The sequence below is a fragment of the Mercenaria mercenaria genome, chromosome 4, assembly GCF_021730395.1.
Source record: "Mercenaria mercenaria strain notata chromosome 4, MADL_Memer_1, whole genome shotgun sequence".
Lineage (NCBI taxonomy): Eukaryota > Metazoa > Mollusca > Bivalvia > Venerida > Veneridae > Mercenaria > Mercenaria mercenaria.
Window position 1 is genome coordinate 47,028,824 of NC_069364.1, and position 18,520 is coordinate 47,047,343.

The 18,520-nt window shown below is 34.2% G+C and overlaps 1 protein-coding gene across 1 annotated transcript in view; it reads left to right on the forward strand.

Moving 5' to 3' along the window:
• Window positions 1-16,334, forward strand: part of LOC123530570 (uncharacterized) — a 29,932-nt gene extending 13,598 nt beyond the window's left edge. Inside the window, exon 2 of the mRNA XM_053541086.1 lies at window positions 13,473-16,334. Coding sequence (XP_053397061.1) covers window positions 13,473-14,684 — 1,212 coding nt within the window. The 3' untranslated portion in view covers window positions 14,685-16,334. The remainder of the gene's footprint in view (window positions 1-13,472) is intronic.
• Window positions 16,335-18,520: the final 2,186 nt, after the last annotated feature.

The window sequence follows — 18,520 nt, forward strand, 5'->3', positions numbered from 1 at the left end:
CAGATATTTTGTGTTATATTCGTAAACGATTCAGTTAATTCCTTTATTATTATTATTATTATTATTATATACCACATTTATATAGCACTCTTTTCATATAAAAATACGTTCAAAAGTGCTTTACATAAAAACATTTATATAATGTTCAATAAAAAATGGGAATTGAACTATTATAGAAGAAATTAAAATTACATTACGGTAATAAGATACCAAGCATTTTAAATTGGAAGGTAGGCAGATCAAAACATAAAACAAAATACAATATCATAAAACATTAACTGACCTATCAAAGACACAGGTCAGAGCAGAATAGAACAGAAGATATCTTACATTTTGAACAGACAGAATTAAACGGTATGATGTCTGCGAAATGCATCACAGCATGCAAACCGTCCCGGATGATTGGGCCAATCCCTACCTAAACGGTCCGGAGAACATCCACGATACATCCCACAGAAAAAAAAACACCGCCAATATTATTCTGTCACACTGGAGTTCTTAATTAAAGTAATTAATTGGCCGGCAAAGTACCTTCATTATAAATCAGGTAATCAGTGAGATGTTAGTTGCCAAAGAATTGTATGAAATAATGCGTCTTTAGCGCTTTTTTGAAACATTGCACGGTCTTGCACTCTCTTATGCCAGATGGGAGGGCATTCCATAACCTCGCAGCAGCTGTCTGAAAGCTCCTGTCACCAAATCGTATTGTTCGACATTTGGGCACCACTAGTTTTAATGCATTATTCTGCGATCTCAGATTTCTGGATGGTGTATATATTTCTAGCATGTTCGCTACATAAGCTGGTGATTGATCTTTGAGTGCCTTATATGTATGTGTTATAATTTTGTATTCTACCCTACATTGCACAGGAAGCCAATGGAGTTCACGCAGAACAGGCGTTATATGGTCGTATCTGGATGTTCTGGTTACGATTCTAGCTGCCGTGTTTTGGACATATTGCAGTTTGTTCATTGACCGTTTTGGAATTCCATATAGAAGAGAGTTGCAATAATCCAAACGTGATGTAACAAGAGAGTTGATTAGAGATTTGGTTGCGTTTGCGGTTATATATTGTCTGATGTGACTAATTTGCCGCAACTGTGCATAGGAATTTCTACACACACTATTCACATGTTGCTCCATCCTCATGTTCGAATCCAGGAAAGCACCGAGGTTCCTGACACTGCCTGATTGTTTGATTTCAGAGCCGTCCACTTTCACAGATATGTTAGAAACAGATTGTGTCTTGTGTTCAGATGAAAATATGATTAATTCTGTTTTTTCAGCATTGAGTTTCAACATGTTAGTATTCATCCAACTTACTATATCCTTTAAACAACTTTCAACGCGATGAATGGTCTCTTCAATAGACATTTTATTTATTGGTTTGAAGGATTGATATAACTGCGAATCGTCCGCATAGAAATGATTGTTCAGTCCGTGCTTTCTGCAGATAGCTCCGACTGGTTTTGTGTACATTGTGTAGTTCTTTGGCCCCAGGACAGACCCTTGGGGTACACTGTACTTCATTAGCACTGGTTGTGATAGCTCGCCATCTATGCATACGGTCTGGTAGCGGTCACTAAGGTATGACATCATCCATGCGAGTGGCTTGCCTGTAACACCAAAGTGACGTTCAAGGCGATGAATCAACTTCCCGTGGTCAATAGTGTCAAATGCTGCAGAGAGATCAAGCATCACAAGAATAGTCACATTGTTCTTATCCAACGATTGAAGAATGTCATTTTGAACTTTTAATAGGGCGGTTTCGGTTGAGTGGAATTTTTTATAAGCAGATTGATTAACTTCATGAAGTTCGTTGTTCCTCAGATGATTTTCAATTCGAACATCTACCACTTTTTCTAAGATTTTAGACAGAAACGGCAAGTTTGACACAGGTCTATAGTTTTTTAGGACATTAGAATCTAGGCTTGGCTTTTTTAGAAGAGGTCTTATTCGTGAATGTTTGAACGCTTTGGGCACATACGCAGCATCTAGAGATGCATTCATAATTGTTGTTTACATCCGAAATGGAATAAAAGGAAAATTGTGTTTGCGTTTTAGCTGTATTGAATACGGACAGAAACAATATATTGACAAACTTACTTTCTTTGAAACATTTTCAACAGTTTTATTTCATTCGTTTCACTTTGACACTTAAACTCTGGGATTGGTCATTGTAACATCTTTCTTTTCAGATAATGGTGCTTTTACTCAACAGTTCATCAAGCTGATCCCGTAACACTTCCTTTCTCTCAGAACTTTATACAGTCTTTGATGTTCTGATTTTTTATCTGGTTTTAAATGAATATCTTGCTTAACAAGTGAAGATAAGTCTAAGATAAATTTTCATCTGTCAAAAATGTAGTTGTGTTCAAAAAGGCAATATAAGAGCTACGTCTGCTGCTTCTTAGTTAAATTTCACCTGTTTAAATCAAAACGTGACAGAAATGAAAACTTTCTGTCTGTTTCAGAAATTGAACTCACTATCCTGTACCTATTTTCACTGTGACCTAAACTGACCTTCACATAATTACACTGTAGGTGAATATCGTAAACAGATTGCCGCTGACACATATACATGAATTCTATAATTTCCATCAAGGTGCTGAAGAAAACCCTAGTAGTTCATTTCTGGGATAACAATAGTCTTATCTGATAAATTTAGATTTTTTGCAGGCACCATGCGATTATGTGGAACAGTAACAGAACACCTAGCTACTAATAAGTTTTACTAATTACATAATTTTCATTTGAATATATATCAATCAAACCTTCAGTGTTTCTCTTGGAAAATTACCATAAACAATAAACAATTGGGCGGAATACTTAGACGCTCTTAAGCATATATTTTAAAACTACTCAGTGTCAACGAAACACCACTAAAATCTAAAACTATCGCATTTGATTTGATTAAAGTTGTTCCTAATATTAATGGATGGAACGTGGCTTACAATACATGCACCTCGACTTCCTTTAGAGTGCCTTTCAAACAACATGTAATTGTTGAAAATCGTGCAATATACACAGTCTGGTTGTTAGCAAAAATTATTTTTATCATCGTCAATATTAGATAAATTGTTTTTGGTCTTGGATAGTAATGAATCAAATAAAGAAAGTGCCATTAAGTTTATTGACCTACCAGTACCTATCAGTGTCATCACTATAGCATATGTGAAACAAAGGTTTACCCTTTTATCCACTCCTTAAAATAATGAAAATAATGGACATTTTTTTGGACTTTTAAAGCAACCCGTCAGCTATATTTTTACGCTACTGTTTCTTTTTTGTCGTGGGTCCTCTTTCCGATGTAAGCTCTCAGGGTATATTTGTGGTGCTTTTTAATTCGTGAAATATACCATTATCCTTTAGTTTTCCTTTTGTAGATTACTTCACAGTGATGTATAAAAATGCAACGGGTTAAAGCGACTAACTCACAAATCATTGTGTGAGATCTTAAATTATCCATTTTTCTTATTATATATTTCACCTTTAGTCGCATATTTGACATTGTAAATGTATTTTTCATCGAATTCTTTTGAAAATCGTTGTTTTTGTAATGAATTTAAAATGAAAGCATTCTCTTACATATAAGGGTTTCTCCGTTTATAAAAACAGGATTCCGTTCAGCGAGCACCTTTCAAACATTACGTGTCAGCAGAAAAAAAAATCAGTTATGTAATGTGACAAAATGAAAGCGTAATGCAGCAAAATGGGGCGTAACGTATAAAAGAGCTAAATTATGTGCGCAATGACATTTGTTTTGCTTATAAAACCATTTCTCATGAACTATGATAATTATTATTTAAAGGTCCACTACTAACACCTGGACGAGAATTATATGAAAACCAATGTTTGTAGCTGAGACTTCCTATTTACTGAAAATATGACCCACTGCATCGGATCTGACCAAGTAGTCATGAATAAGTTCAAGAATAACCAACAAATAAACAAAAAGACTGCCAATTTCAAACCGAAAGTATGTTTTCCGACTGCTAACGAACACGTCGCGCATCTTCGGATTTTTTTCGGAAAAATCCTCCGAAACGAGACTATAATTTATATTCCCCATGTGGGTCTGGGACGATCTGTGTAAGAAAAAGAATTGGAACCACTGCCTTACCCTTGCATGATCGTAAGAGGCGACAAATAGGTTCTTAACACGTGGTTTTGCAGTAATTCTGTGATTCCAGCAGGTATGCAAATTTTTATTCCATACATCATGTTTTTATTTCGATGTAAATGATGTGGAACTAAAATCTGTAGTCCTGTTTGGCGCCATATACCCTATACTGTGTTGGTGCGCCATAAAACCCAATTAAATAAATATAATTTATAAATAGATGCAACATGATTATATGCCCAAATGATAACGTGATTTTTACAAACTTAGCATAGGAAATTCACCATTCTTGTAACTAACAAAAACTTCATGAAAATCATTCTCATGATACAGGTAATATACAGCTATACTATAAGTTTTCGGGAGGACAATTTAGCATTTCCCGAATAAAAGTGTTTTCACAACTTCGTCTGCAAATCTTTAATTAAAGTAAATCTCTTTTCAGCATTGTTATAAGAATATAAATGAATAACGATCTTACACTGTAGAAACAAATGTGATTGAAATTTACCTAAATACACTGATTTATGTACATATGGCTACATTAATTCAATGAAATTTTAGACATTAAACACTGTCTTGGCCTTATATATGTCAAGTGCTGTCAATTTGAAATTAAAAATTTGTACATCTCATATTTTTCATGACAAACGTGTATAACTACCATCATAGAAATAAGTTATTTTGTCGCGCGACTTTAAACTGGTATTAGTTTGAATTAATTCTAAAATCACGTGATCCCCAAGAATTTCCGACCGATTACGGAAAAGCGATAAACACGAAAGTACGACAAATAGAGAATAACAGGTTACTGTCTTTTGAGAAAGGCTTTCTCAGACTCGGCTAGATATGGTCCTGGAAGGAGCGAGGCTTGCCGAGCTCCTTCCGGACCATATCTAGCCGAGTCTGAAAAATCCCTTTGTCAAAAGACAGTAACCTGTTATTATATTTATCATGCCATAATTTATTAACAACTTTTATCCTACCATTATGCGAAATAAAGTGCAAAATTCGGGTTGGACCAAATTTTGCTGTTTTGCCGGACTTCTTTTTTTTTTATTTATTTTTCTTCAAAATGACGCCATCTTGTTTTTTAGAATAACTGCTAAAAGACATTTACGCCAGTATTTTTATAAACGCGCTCCTAATAGGTACGTGAGACCATGCCAATAATGTATAGCGTATGCCTACCATATTTGCAATTACCACAAAAAATGTTTTTATAACGGAAACGCTCATAGAAACGGAAAATGACTCATGCAAAGCGTTTGTTCAGGATTTTAGCTCTCTGCATTTACATCATGGAATATTGCATCTGGAATGAACTTTCATGGAATAAAATCAACGGTAGATGAAACGGTACTGCCTATTTTTTCTGCCAAGCGGCGTTATGGCGTGTGTATTTAATTCACTTCAAACGTTTGCTTGTTGAGAATGGGTGTCCGTCTAGCAACTGAATTTCGGATAAAATTTCACTTGGGAACAAATTGAAATTATTCTTTCGTGTTCAGCAAAACAGAGATGTGGTTACAAAACACAAGGTTAGCATTTGTTGTTTTCTGCTTTTTTATATTTTGGGATTTTAAAGACCTTTTTCAGTGTCGTATGAGGGCGTAATAATTTTTAAATGCAAAATGGACACAATCTGATGTCCTTGGATTTAATCATAGGTTTAAACAGTGCAAAGTGTTCTCAAGTCACTGACCTTAGAAAGCATGCTTTTCTCAGACAGGCTTTATCAGGCAGTTGCTATAGTAATGGCATGATAAAATGACCACCCATGTCAGTCTAAGAAATACAGGAACAATCATTTGTTTCTCTGTACATGTGTTGATTTCAAGGGAATATATTACGGCTATCGTAATGTTTAGTAGCATATTTCAAAATGTGTAGTCTTGATTTAAGATTTATGTCTATTCATTTGTCTTTATTTTGCACCTTTAAATTATAGTAAAACACATTATCTAGGTAGCATTAAAAGCGATGTAATGATACCCTGTATAGCTATGATCTAAGCTTACCTACCGGCTTCTTTGTTCCGATGAGGTCTTTAAACACCTTATAGACCGCTTATGATGTCTATAAGAATTTTCAGACCTGTTCTATTTCTATTGCCTTCACAAAAATCTTAATTGTATGTAGCGGGAATTGAAACCGAGTCGCTCCGATGCTACTCGAATGCTCTAACCACTGAGCCAAACTTATCGACACACAACGCACTTGTCAGAGATTAAATTTAAAGTTATTCGTAAGCGGCCGAAACAATGCAGTAAAATCATGAGAAGTCCATGCATGACATTTTAGGTGAACGCGTGATTGACTCCGTAAATATAGTATCAATTGTTTCAAAAAAAGTATGTTTTCAGTGAAAAAAATAGACCAGTTTTACATATCTTGAAAATTGATCTAAACACGACTTTACTGTAAAGTTTTAACATTCAACTGTAAGCAGATCTTGATATTTGTCTGAAAGTTAATACGGACATACTCTTCCGTCAGGGTGGAGAATGCCTCATGAAACAGGACATTTTATTTTACAAAGAAAAATATTGAAAATAATATAATTGCAAAAAAAAAACTTTACAAATTTCCTCCAAGTTAATTCATAGTCTGCTAATGAAAATTATGACGATTTTCTGTACAATTAACATGGAACATAAGTAACGAAGTTGTACTTTTGAAAGTAACCCAGTTAAATTATCGTGATACATTTCGAGTTTGTCTGAAATAAGACTGACAGTTTAAATATATTTAAAGGCAGTTTTTAGGTAGTGGTAATTGGTGGGAAACTGGTTAAAGTACATTTCTTGTTTTCTGAAAAATGTTCTAAATATCGAACTAAGAGTTGACATTTTTATGCCTTTACATATGGCAATTTATATTTAAGTGTCAAATAAAACAGCTAAATAAACTTATTTTTTTCAAATAATTATGGAAAAAAAAGAAAAAAAAAACAAAAACACATAAAAGTACCTTTCGCGTCGAATTTTGACTAATTGGCTAGACACACATTGATGATCTCGGAGAGAGACTATTTCCCAAATGTGCACGGATTTTTCATGCAATACAAAATGTCATGTCCTGACAAATATTTACAGGTTCGTAGCAAGTATTCTGTATCAATAGTATCAAATAAATTGTGACACATATTGTCTTGTTCTTTCTTCTAACTATTTGTGTTGAATTTATCATACATACACGTTACAAACGTTCTTCAAATCCGAAACTAATCTGGACTATGTAAAACAAAGAAGCATGTAGGTAAGTCAGTTATCATTCTCGGAATAGGTCTGAATTGTGTTTATAGACCTGTGAGGAGATTTGAAAACCTCGCTCGGTACGCTCGCTCGGTTCATAAATCCCTCACAGGTCTATAAGCACAATGCAGACCTATTCCTCGAACAATAACTATTACGTAATGCCGGTCAGTAAGGCTTGTAGAGGCGTAATGTATGTATGAAATTTATACCAGAGCTAAAATATAAGTGTCATGGTGTACTGCATAAAAATATTATCTGTCATGAATGATGACATTGAAGAAATATTATGTTTCACTATAGTAAACCACATTATATACTAATCCACCGACAATTTTTGACAGTGACGTCATTTTGTCAACAAACTATAAATACACAAGGTATCCCCAAACAGATGTATTCTTATAATAGATAGAAATATGTCCTTATCATATGAGAAACTCTAAGTGAAGTATAGCCCAGTGGATGCGTTGGCTACTGGTCACGCAGGCGATGTAAGTTCGAAACCAGTGATAGACGAGGTATATTTTATGTTGTTTTTTTTTTGTAGCAAAAACATATATTGTTTGAAAGACCAGTTACATTTGCTTTCCTTGATTTGGAAAATTGTTGTTTTTATATGTTTTCCTTGTTAGTTTTTTTTAAATCACCAATCATTTATTTTATTATGAAGTATACCAAATGTTAATGCCACATATTCCTGTCTCACCGTCAGTACATTCATGGTTTATACAGATTTCTAGCACCGAAATTTAAGAACTTTTCAAGGACTTTCACGGTAAATTTTTTCAAGGCACCTTTCCAAATTAAAATTGCCATTTTTCCTATTACAACCATGTTAATAATTAATATTTTTGTTGGAGCTGTTGAACTTCCCACCGTCTCTGAGACTGAAGGGGTTGGGATAACCATATCAGTGATATTTTGGTCAGGGATAGGAGCAAGTTCATTCAAAATGTTGTTGCTACTATCTTCCTTCTTAATACTCACAAAACCACACTTTGCCAAAGATGACGATGGCGATAAAGTCTCATTTCGTTTGTGCATCATTGACTTTGCATGCGATGTTAGGGCACTTTCTCCCATACAATAGTCTTAATACATAAATTACAATACCCCTTCTGCGGATGCTGTACAAACTTAACCCGTTTGTACTTCTCCATCAACGTCCGCTGAAATGAGCGCAAGTTTCTTCCCTGGTTTTCCCATTTTTCTTCATCTTTCAATAATTGCCATGGACGCTGTCATTTTTGAGTCGGCTAAAGGCTGAAAGCCTTTTGACGAGTCCTTGCTATCCAACGATTCTCTAAATGGACCAAATAATACAGTGAAGGGATGTAGTTCCATTAGATTTCTCAAACTTCAAACAGTTCACTGCATGAATGAAGTTAAGTTGTGTCAATTGCCTTTGCTATGACCAATATACGATGTAATCTGTCATATTTATGACTTGTAATTGTGCAATTCTCGAATGTAACTCATTAAGCATAAATGTGCATTTTAAGAATTGCGCAGGCTTACAAAGCTTGGGTAACATCCAGCGAAAGACAAAAAATAGTTCCACAGGGCTCCAGATAAGATGCGTATTAGCGTAAATTACGTATAGAAATAATGCAAATACGCATGTCTAATAATTTCTAAGCTTATAAAAACGTATATAAAATTACAGAAACGCACACAATGCTTTTTAAAAAACAAAATCTGAATCGTCTGGATGCGTTAGGTAACATAGCCGATCAACCTTAATTATCCCACATTGAACGTAAACACGCATCGTATGATTTCTATAAACTTTGCGTGGGTTGAATTTTGCAGTCAGTAAACGGATAAATTATCGGAAGAAGAAGCTCTTACTGGTTTGTTTAGTTACTACTGATATTAAAAATGATTTTAATTCTTATTTTTCGAGAAATAAACAAATCGGCGAAACATTAAATTGTATTTTCTTGTAGTTTTTGAAATCGAAAGTAGATCGTCTATGTTTGGCTGCTTTCGCGAAACGAAATAACTTTTTTATGAAAAGATTTAAATAAGAGGTAATTTAACCGTAAACTTCAATGTCAGATACTGCCAATTGCTGCTAAATTTCTAAAATATATTGTTCAAACTGGAGAAAAGTGTAAACGTATACGGATATAATATTTTGGGTAAATATCGAGCTGTGTTATGAAATTTTAAGAAAAAAACTAAAAACAAACTGAAACTGGTAGACTATACTGTCAGTACATCAATCATTAGCCGACTCAGGCCATTCAGGCCTTTGATTGCTCGCATATTGACGACGTCATATGCAACATTCTCTTGCTCGCCCCTAATTAGTACGTGCCATTCGCATTCATACTCAAACATTCAAGTTTTTTAATCACACGAAAAAGAGCGCTTGTGTTTTATATTTTTTTATTAAAAATTTGTAATTCTGACCAGTGTGCAACAGATTTTCAAGACTGTTTGCAGAAAATCAAGGGCTTTTCATGAAATTTAAGTACCAATTTTGCATTTTTCAAGGTATGACTGAACTGACAAGTACTTTTCAAGGTTGAAACCAAATTCAAGGACTTTTAGGCCTGTGCGAACCCTGACATTGTGTTTTAGAATAGATATTGCTTTCTCGTTATTCTCCAAAGGCTCGTTACAGTTAAAAACGTGTTCATAGCCATTTTAGCCATTTAATGTGGAGTGACATGGCGGACGTTTTCTACACAATTCTGTACACATTATTCGTGAAGAACTAGAAAATCAAGATAACTATATAGCTGAATAAGAAAATGCCGTGCGGGAATAAAGTTCCGCCGACCGGATTCGAACTCGGTACCTTTCGGTTATTACGACAGCGCCGTTATCCTCTGGGCTACGTATCCATAAAGACTAAAAGTAAAGAAATATAATGATAATCCAGTACAATATAAGATAAACATTGGAAAGTAAACACAATATGACGTCACTGTCAGGTATCCCTGGTCGGATAGTAGATAGCAGTCATAGCGAAATGATGATGAAAGCCTAGTATATATAGGCGCAGTTATGTTGTAAATACAGACTTTGTTAGTTGAAACTAATTTATTTTCGCTCGATTGTGATGAAAGCTCGAAGCTTATTGTAACCAGTCTCGAGTCCGCTTACTGTAACAAATACCGTACTGGTGTTATATGAAATGTCATAGCCTTGAGTTGTGACTCCTTGAATGAGCAGCCGACACCTTATCCACTTTACCACCGGCCCCTTTGGTAAGATGCAAGGACTTTCAAACTGAATTTTATTGATAAACTCATTTATTCCTTGGACTGGCAGAGTTAGTGCTAAATTCTGCTTTTTCCGTATCAAGGTGCGTTGTGTATTGTTCGAAGGTTCAAGTTTTATCTTTTCATAATCAGAAGTATCTCCAGGGATGGGGATGGTTTTATATATATTTTGTTCACTTTAAGGTATCTTTAATAATGAAGTGTTTTCTCTCATTTCAACTCCAATGCATTTTTTTTTCAAATAGAACCTTATAATGTGCGACAATTTTCATAGTAATCATTGTATTTTGAATTTCATCAGAGAATATGTATAATGAGGCAATTGAAGTGGCATTCTTTTCTGGATGATATAGATATAAGAAAACAAACGTCTTAATATTAGAAGAACATATATGTTCCCTTTTTCAAATCGATGCAAACTTATTGATGATTGAAAGAAAGAAATTGACCTAAAAACGGCCGAATACATGAAGACGGCAGTCAGGGATATTATTTTTAATATATCTATGCCTGTTTCTAGGCTACAAATATATCATCTAGTGCTTTATAATATTTTCCTTCCTTTATGAATATCAATATATAAGGCATATGTACATTATGCCCATTTTCCCAATACATGAAACAGCATTACGCCTCATTACGCCAAGCGCAAGTTTGGTTTCGCTACCTACGCGATGAAAGTGTCGCTTCTCGTTCAATATTGTCATGTATAAAGCATACCAACGGTCTATAAATGTGAAAGAGAAAAACTTCGAAAACTCGAATAATCCCGTAATTCTGGAGACAAGAAACTTATCTGATTACCTCTTTCACACATGTTTATGCCGGAATTGATTTGATAAATGCATGTAACTAGGCATGACATTTGATTGCAAATGCAGCTCAACACGCACGCACGCACGCACGCACGCGCGCGCGCACAGACACACACACACACTTAGTTTACATATTATGTTAAATATATCAATTAGAAACGCAAATGTTCTATCAGGATGACAGACCCACGTGTTTTTCTGATATTGTACTCACTTGCAAAATCGCTCGATTCATGTAACATTTTTGTTTGTAATTTTCTTGTTACTAGATAGATTTTAATGCCGAATACATTTAATTAAATGATTGCTTTCCTCTCAACAAATTCTCCGCCACTCTAAAACCAGTGTGTAGGTTATCTACACAATTGGTTCGTGGTAAAAATATTTATGCGAAGCCCTTGAGAAAAGGGTCAGGAATTTCTGGCTTACTTTTCGCAGCAAATAAAGCACCTATGAAAATGTGTTCGATACTTTTTCTTTTATTAAAGTAATCCAAATATCATAGAAATCAAAGGCAAACATGTTTACCTTAATCGAACGAGTTCACGATGGTAACGATACCGAAAAATTGCATGGTTTGGTCAAGTTTGTTCTATATCAATTTATAATTTAATTACAGAAACGCTAAGCATAGAATACCGTATAGGTACTTATTTCTGCGGGCTTAATATTCTGCGACTTTTTTAAAAAATGAGGTGATATTAAATTTCTGCGTACCTCTTTTCTGCGGTGTCTTCCTTCTCACGTTGATGGAATTTATTTCTGCGGTTCTGTACTCACCAATTGTTTCTTTAATTTCAAATAACCAGGTACGTATATTGTTGTAATTTTGACAGTTATGTTAGTTTCCGGTTTGAAAAACAGAGTTGACGGATACTGATGTAACATCGTCATCATCACATACTGTTAAGTGTTTAATTCAAGGAGAAACAGTCAATTTATGAATTGGATCATGCAAAATAGACACGAAAAAAATGTCTGACTTTATATATTGCAAACAGTCTGTGCATTGTAATGGTATGATACTTTTGTTAATCACATATTTTTAAAGTCCTATCAAATAACGTTAAACATGACCATCGCCAGACGGATCAGTTGACAATAAACACAAAGGATACAATGGATTGTGTTTGTCACATAATTAAAGCAAATTGAAACTGACAGTTAGTTGACTGCTAAATAATGAACGAAAATTAAAACAAATTCTGTGTTTTTATTATGGTTTATTCAACAGCAAAACAATAATAAAACGGTTCTTTTACATTACTGTTACTACTAAATGTTCAACTTTCTTCGTCGGCATTCGAAAAAAGCCGATAACGGTATCAGACATTGTCTTATACTTAACCGGATTATAATCGTCGTATCACAGCATCTCAGGACAAAATTTTCTGCGGATTTTAAATCTTCGGTCTTATTGTCTTCCGCAGAAAACGCAGAAATAATGTTCCCGCAGAAAAAGTACTTATACGGTATTTGAAACCCAATTATACTTAGTGAAAGAACTGACACATGTTTTATCAAAATTCAAGAAGGCCACGTCGTGGTATTATAAATGTAAAATGTATTAAAGAAGTTATGAAAAAATAACTCATTTATGTCATCATTTTACAAAAGAATAAAATTCATTTGAGTGATTACAGTCGTGGTTAAAATTATTTATATAAATGAAAAAGGCAACAGTGCTTCCGTTTGGAGAAATTTGTGTGTTGTAATGATTGACGATATCATTTTGTTCACTATACTTTCTGCTGTTAATATCAAGAAAATGAGACGTAATATCATCTCATTGTGCAAATAGAGATACCAACACCTGATTAAACAAAACTCTTGAAAAAAATAAGAGCAGTAGGTTAAAGATGGGAAGTCATTCCTTAGGCAAATTCTTTTGTACATCTAAATATTGTTTTTCATCCTAAACAAGCATATGGAATTTAGCAAGTTTAAATTTCATAGTAAGTTTCAGAGGATGAAATGAGATTTTCATCTTATGGACAATACTTTGTTATGCCAATTAAACCAGTTAATTTTTTTCAGGTATTGACAGGTTTGTCCCTGTCTTTGATACTTCTGCAATTTGAAAAACTTGTAACCGGAAAAAAAAATCACTTCATTAGAAGACAGCAAGATTCTGCCATACAATTTGAACACCGTGTCTGGAACGAACTTCTTAAACATGACAATGTTTATAAAGGTGGTCGTTTGTTGACAAAGGACACTCTAGAGAATATAAAAACTATAAGTACAGAGCAGTGTCGTAGTCAGAGGTTTCTGGTATTCAAATGTGATTCCTCGACTATATGTGGAGGTTTGGCTGACCGTCAGAAAGGCATTGTGTCTTCTTTTCTACTGGCATTACTTACGAATAGGACTTTTGTCGTCGATATGACAATGCCGTGCGACCTAAACAACTTTCTCTTGCCAAATATTTACAATTGGTCATTGTGTAGAGAGTTTCTTAAGGCTGTTCCAAAGGAAAACGTCAATGAATTAAATTATGTTACTAAAAATAGAGAGAAATTCCTCCATCAAATTAGCAGTTTTAATTTTGACGGAAACTGGACAAAGAAAGTGATAGTTTTACGACTTAACGCCTATGCAATAGATTGGATTAGACAACATAGACAAGCTAAAGCACGACTGAAATGGTTGATGGATATAACAGATGAAGAAGCAATACATTTAGTTCTACATACTCTGTTTAAACCAAACCAAAGACTATTGAAGGATATCGTACAATTTTATGATAATCGGGTACTGGGAAGGCATTTAGTATGTAGCCATATTCGAATTGGGCAAAATCCAAGCATTCCAGCCGACTATAGACGTCCTAGGGGATCATCAAATGAGACTCTGATATTTCATTTTTTGGAAGCATACGATGATGACCAGAAATATGTCACTTACATTGCTTCCGATTCAGAAGATATAAAAAGACATGCTGAAACCCGATTAAAATCTTACATTAATGTAAATCGAACAATTGTTCATGTGGATCGGCTTGGAAAGCTAAAACATTATACAAAAGAAGCGTGTGAGGGATTGTATACAGCACTTTTTGAACAATTAATTCTCACTTTGTGCGACACACTTATTTTAACACGTAGTTGCTTTGGGACCATGGCAGCGTATATAAGAGGCGTCTCTGACAATATATTTTTGTTTATCCCGAAAACGCAACAAATACTTAAAACAAATTTAACAAACATTCAAACCATTTTCAAATTTCGCTTTCTTAAAGGTTTCTAGGATAATAAAATCATAAGTACAAATTTAAGCAATGACAGTTTAAAAGTACGTAAGACATAGTAACTTGTCCCAGTTAATACCTGACGTTTGGGTTAAAAACATGGCTTATTAAGGTATTTGTGCATGTTTGATGTACTGGGAGTAATGCCGTAACATCATTCATCAGGAAATCTTAAAATAAATGCCTTGATTAGGCGCATGGTAATGGCAATCATTTTATGCATTAATAGCAGGGGATTAAAATGATTACCTCGGAAATGTAACAACATTTCTGACTTAAAATATGATATTGCAATATCTGACACGTTACATAAATCCAAACATATTTTAAAGTCAGCTCTGAATGCGTGAATATCTTTAACTATTGGCAAATATTTAAAACAAGTACAAAGACCTCCACATATTTTTCCATATAATAGGCCATATGTTTATTTACGCTTGTAAGATTACGGTCTACATTGTAGAAAAAAAATAGATGCACGCTTGACCCAAATAACAGTGATTCAAACCTTTAGTGAATATTTTAAATAGAGCATCAGTTACTAGGTCAGGTAATTCCTATTAATCAGCATAAATGTAATTTTTTAATCAGTTTGTATTGATTTCACTTATATTTGTTTCATTTCAAAGCAAAATGACTGTCCTCCTAATGATCACATCGTACGATCAAGACCATAATTTGATCTAAAAGCTCGACAAACGACATTCATTGTCGGACAAAAAACCAACAGCCATATAAAAGTCAGCAATTTAACTGGTTCTTCTTCTTTTTTTGTTATGTAATCGGAAGTGGCTCTTCAATAATTCCGATGAAGGATATCGATTTATTTTGTGAAAATAATCTATACGTACAACGAAGAGCTTATTTTAATTATATTTCAAAGACAAACCGATATGAAAACAATATGCGATAAAGATAATCTGGTGCGGGATTCGAGACACTGATCACTCAAATTTTAAGAACTACTAATTATGGAAATACATTGAGTTGCATACCAGCTTAAAAAGGAATTCAGTTACAGGCTTTCCTGTATAATATCTATTACTATAGGTTGAATATGTGATATAGAGATTATAGCACCAGTGCAAGGTACGAATTTGCTTCCGAGCTAAATAGCGTTACAAGTATCAAATGTATGCTTTACTCTCAGGATGATTTTTACTCTAAACATTTTAGTGTTTACGCCCTAACTAAAAACATTTAAAATATTATTTCGAATTACGCGACCGTTTCATCCGATAAATGCTAACAAATTTTTATTTGGAATAAGTAAACGTACTAACGAACAGGATGTTGCACTATAAACAGAAGTTCAAAATTTTATAAATAATACAAAACCTTTTACTAATTTTTAAACTACTGCCGTTCCTTATGATATAGTCAATGTAGATGACGAGCCCGTGTGATGTGTGTGCGTTGAAGTGGGTGCTTGCGGTCGAATCCCGGTCTATTTTGTAGTCTTTTTCTTGTTTATAGATTTACAATTCTTTAACAATCACTAAAATTACTTACGTTTAAGAGTTAGGTCCATCTTTCGGAGAAAAAATTCGAACATCACCAAATCATAGAAAGAAAGCATCGTTTTACATGAAACTTAAAAAGCATATACACCATTGTCAATTTCCTCATATATGTATTAAATTCCGGAAAGGAACATGAAGGGGCCACACTTTCGGATAGTTCAGCGCCTTTAAAAACTCACCATTTTTAAATCGCTGTTACATTTCTTCGTTTTCATGCATTTGCAACAATGTAACGGTGCTTAAACTTAACTTTGTTAAACATCGTTTCTGACAATTGTTTACATTCATTTCTTTACAAAAGGCATTCATTTTTAAAAGGGGACAACTCCTTTAGAATATCATAAGTATCCAGTTCTATGGGACAGAATAATAAACATGTATTGGACAGATAAGTTGTTTGTCAATATGTTGTTTGTGTACTAAAAATTTCTGTTGTTTTGTGATATATTGCTAAACGTTAATGAACTGATGATGTGTATCTAATCTCAGTTAAAAGTTATTTTTTTCTTTTTATCTTACTCTCTATTTACCCTTTTCCGATCATAAATTATCAACTATTAAAACACATTCATGTACTTTCATTCATAGTTTATAGCTGAAAGGTTATTCATTGACATATGAGCTGTCACTTTGTTTATATATCTGTTAATTTACGGACCGTTTGCTGATGTTGATATAACTCTTGGCCCAATCCATTTGTATAAATGTAATAAATATATATATGCCTTGATAACAAATACAATAAAATATTAAACTAAGCTAAAAGCAGAACCAATTCAGATTTGGATGTCGGAATATTAAGGGTACGAAACACCGCCTTACTGTTGCGATTAACTTTTATCTTTAAAATTTATTAATTAATTACTTCGTGTTCCGGAAAAATTACAGCAATAACAAATTTAAGTACCTGTTATACTGTTGCAGTGTCGGTGAGTTTTTATGCAGCGACTCGAACCATAGGTTTGACACTAAATATTTTGAAAGAAAATTCCAACACCTCCCCCCCCCCCCCCCCCCCCCCCCCCCCCTCCAAAAAAAAAAAAAAAACAGTTATCACCTGCGCCAATCTGAGTTTTAATGCCAAAATCTGTTTCCGAACTGACAGTTGCAGTAACCAAAGGGAAGAAACTTGTAAACCTTCCAAAAAATGTGTCCACTAAAAATTGAAATACTCGCAAAGTTTCATTTTTATTTATTTATTCATTTATTGATTACTTCGTAATCTGTCTAAAGATATCAGGGAATCTTCCTTTGTTACAGATGAATAATTCTTGCTAAAATAAATTAGAAAAGCATACAGCAGAAAAAATGCAGTTAGCAAAGAACACTTTGCACAAAAACCCGAAAAATTGTTACGTGTCAAAATCTTATTATCTAGGACATTTACCGTCCCATAAAATTTTATCAGTAAATCTTATGTTTAAAAACACAATTGATTTGTTATTCTTATATATATAAGGATCCAAAAATATAATTTTCGTCTTATAATCTGTCAGGATACGAGTTATATGGCCCAGGGAAGTGCATACGCCTTTAGTATCTTGAACAATGAAATGGGTCCAATCGCTAAGGTGACAATGACTAAGACTAGCTGACAAACGATGTAGAATATCCTTTGTTATCTCAAATATAGAATTTTCCTCTGGCTACCTTGCCTAAATGATTCGTGCACCAGTGATTCGTAAATGATTTCAAATATGAGCTAGATAATTTCAGGGATCAGGCAAATCTTTAAATGTTTCAAACTATCTATCTTCAATTAATAATAATTAGCTCAAACTCCTATAGGCTGGGGACTCTATATTTGACTGGTCTTTTTGTTGAAGTTCCCGTCAGACAATGTCTTTGAATCAACAAGATACGATTCTTATCGCATAGGTGCTCGGCCTCAGTCCTTTTAGTTGCAACTCTATTTGTTTGCCCTGACTCCTGGATGCTCATCGCCTATATGCTATCGCATTAAACTACCAAAAAGGTATAATCCTGGATGTCTTTGCTGACTTCGCCAATAACACTAAACCGTCTATAAGCTGGCACTCTCCTACTATTTCAGTAGATTACCAAACCCTGTCTCAGCTTTCCGATGCTCAGCCTTTATTTGGTAGTCTATAGTCTATAGCATTCACCTACCTTTAATGTAAAACTTCTATGCGCTGGCCCTTTAGCTCAAAACCTTGTTGAAATTCTGCAACTCTTCTTTAGTCTATGAACTTCAAACGTCGTCTTTTTAATAACTTATCCGCCCTGACAGGGTACTTGCAGTAACCTCATTATCAAGGTACATAAATTATTAGTTGAATCCTCGAAGTGTC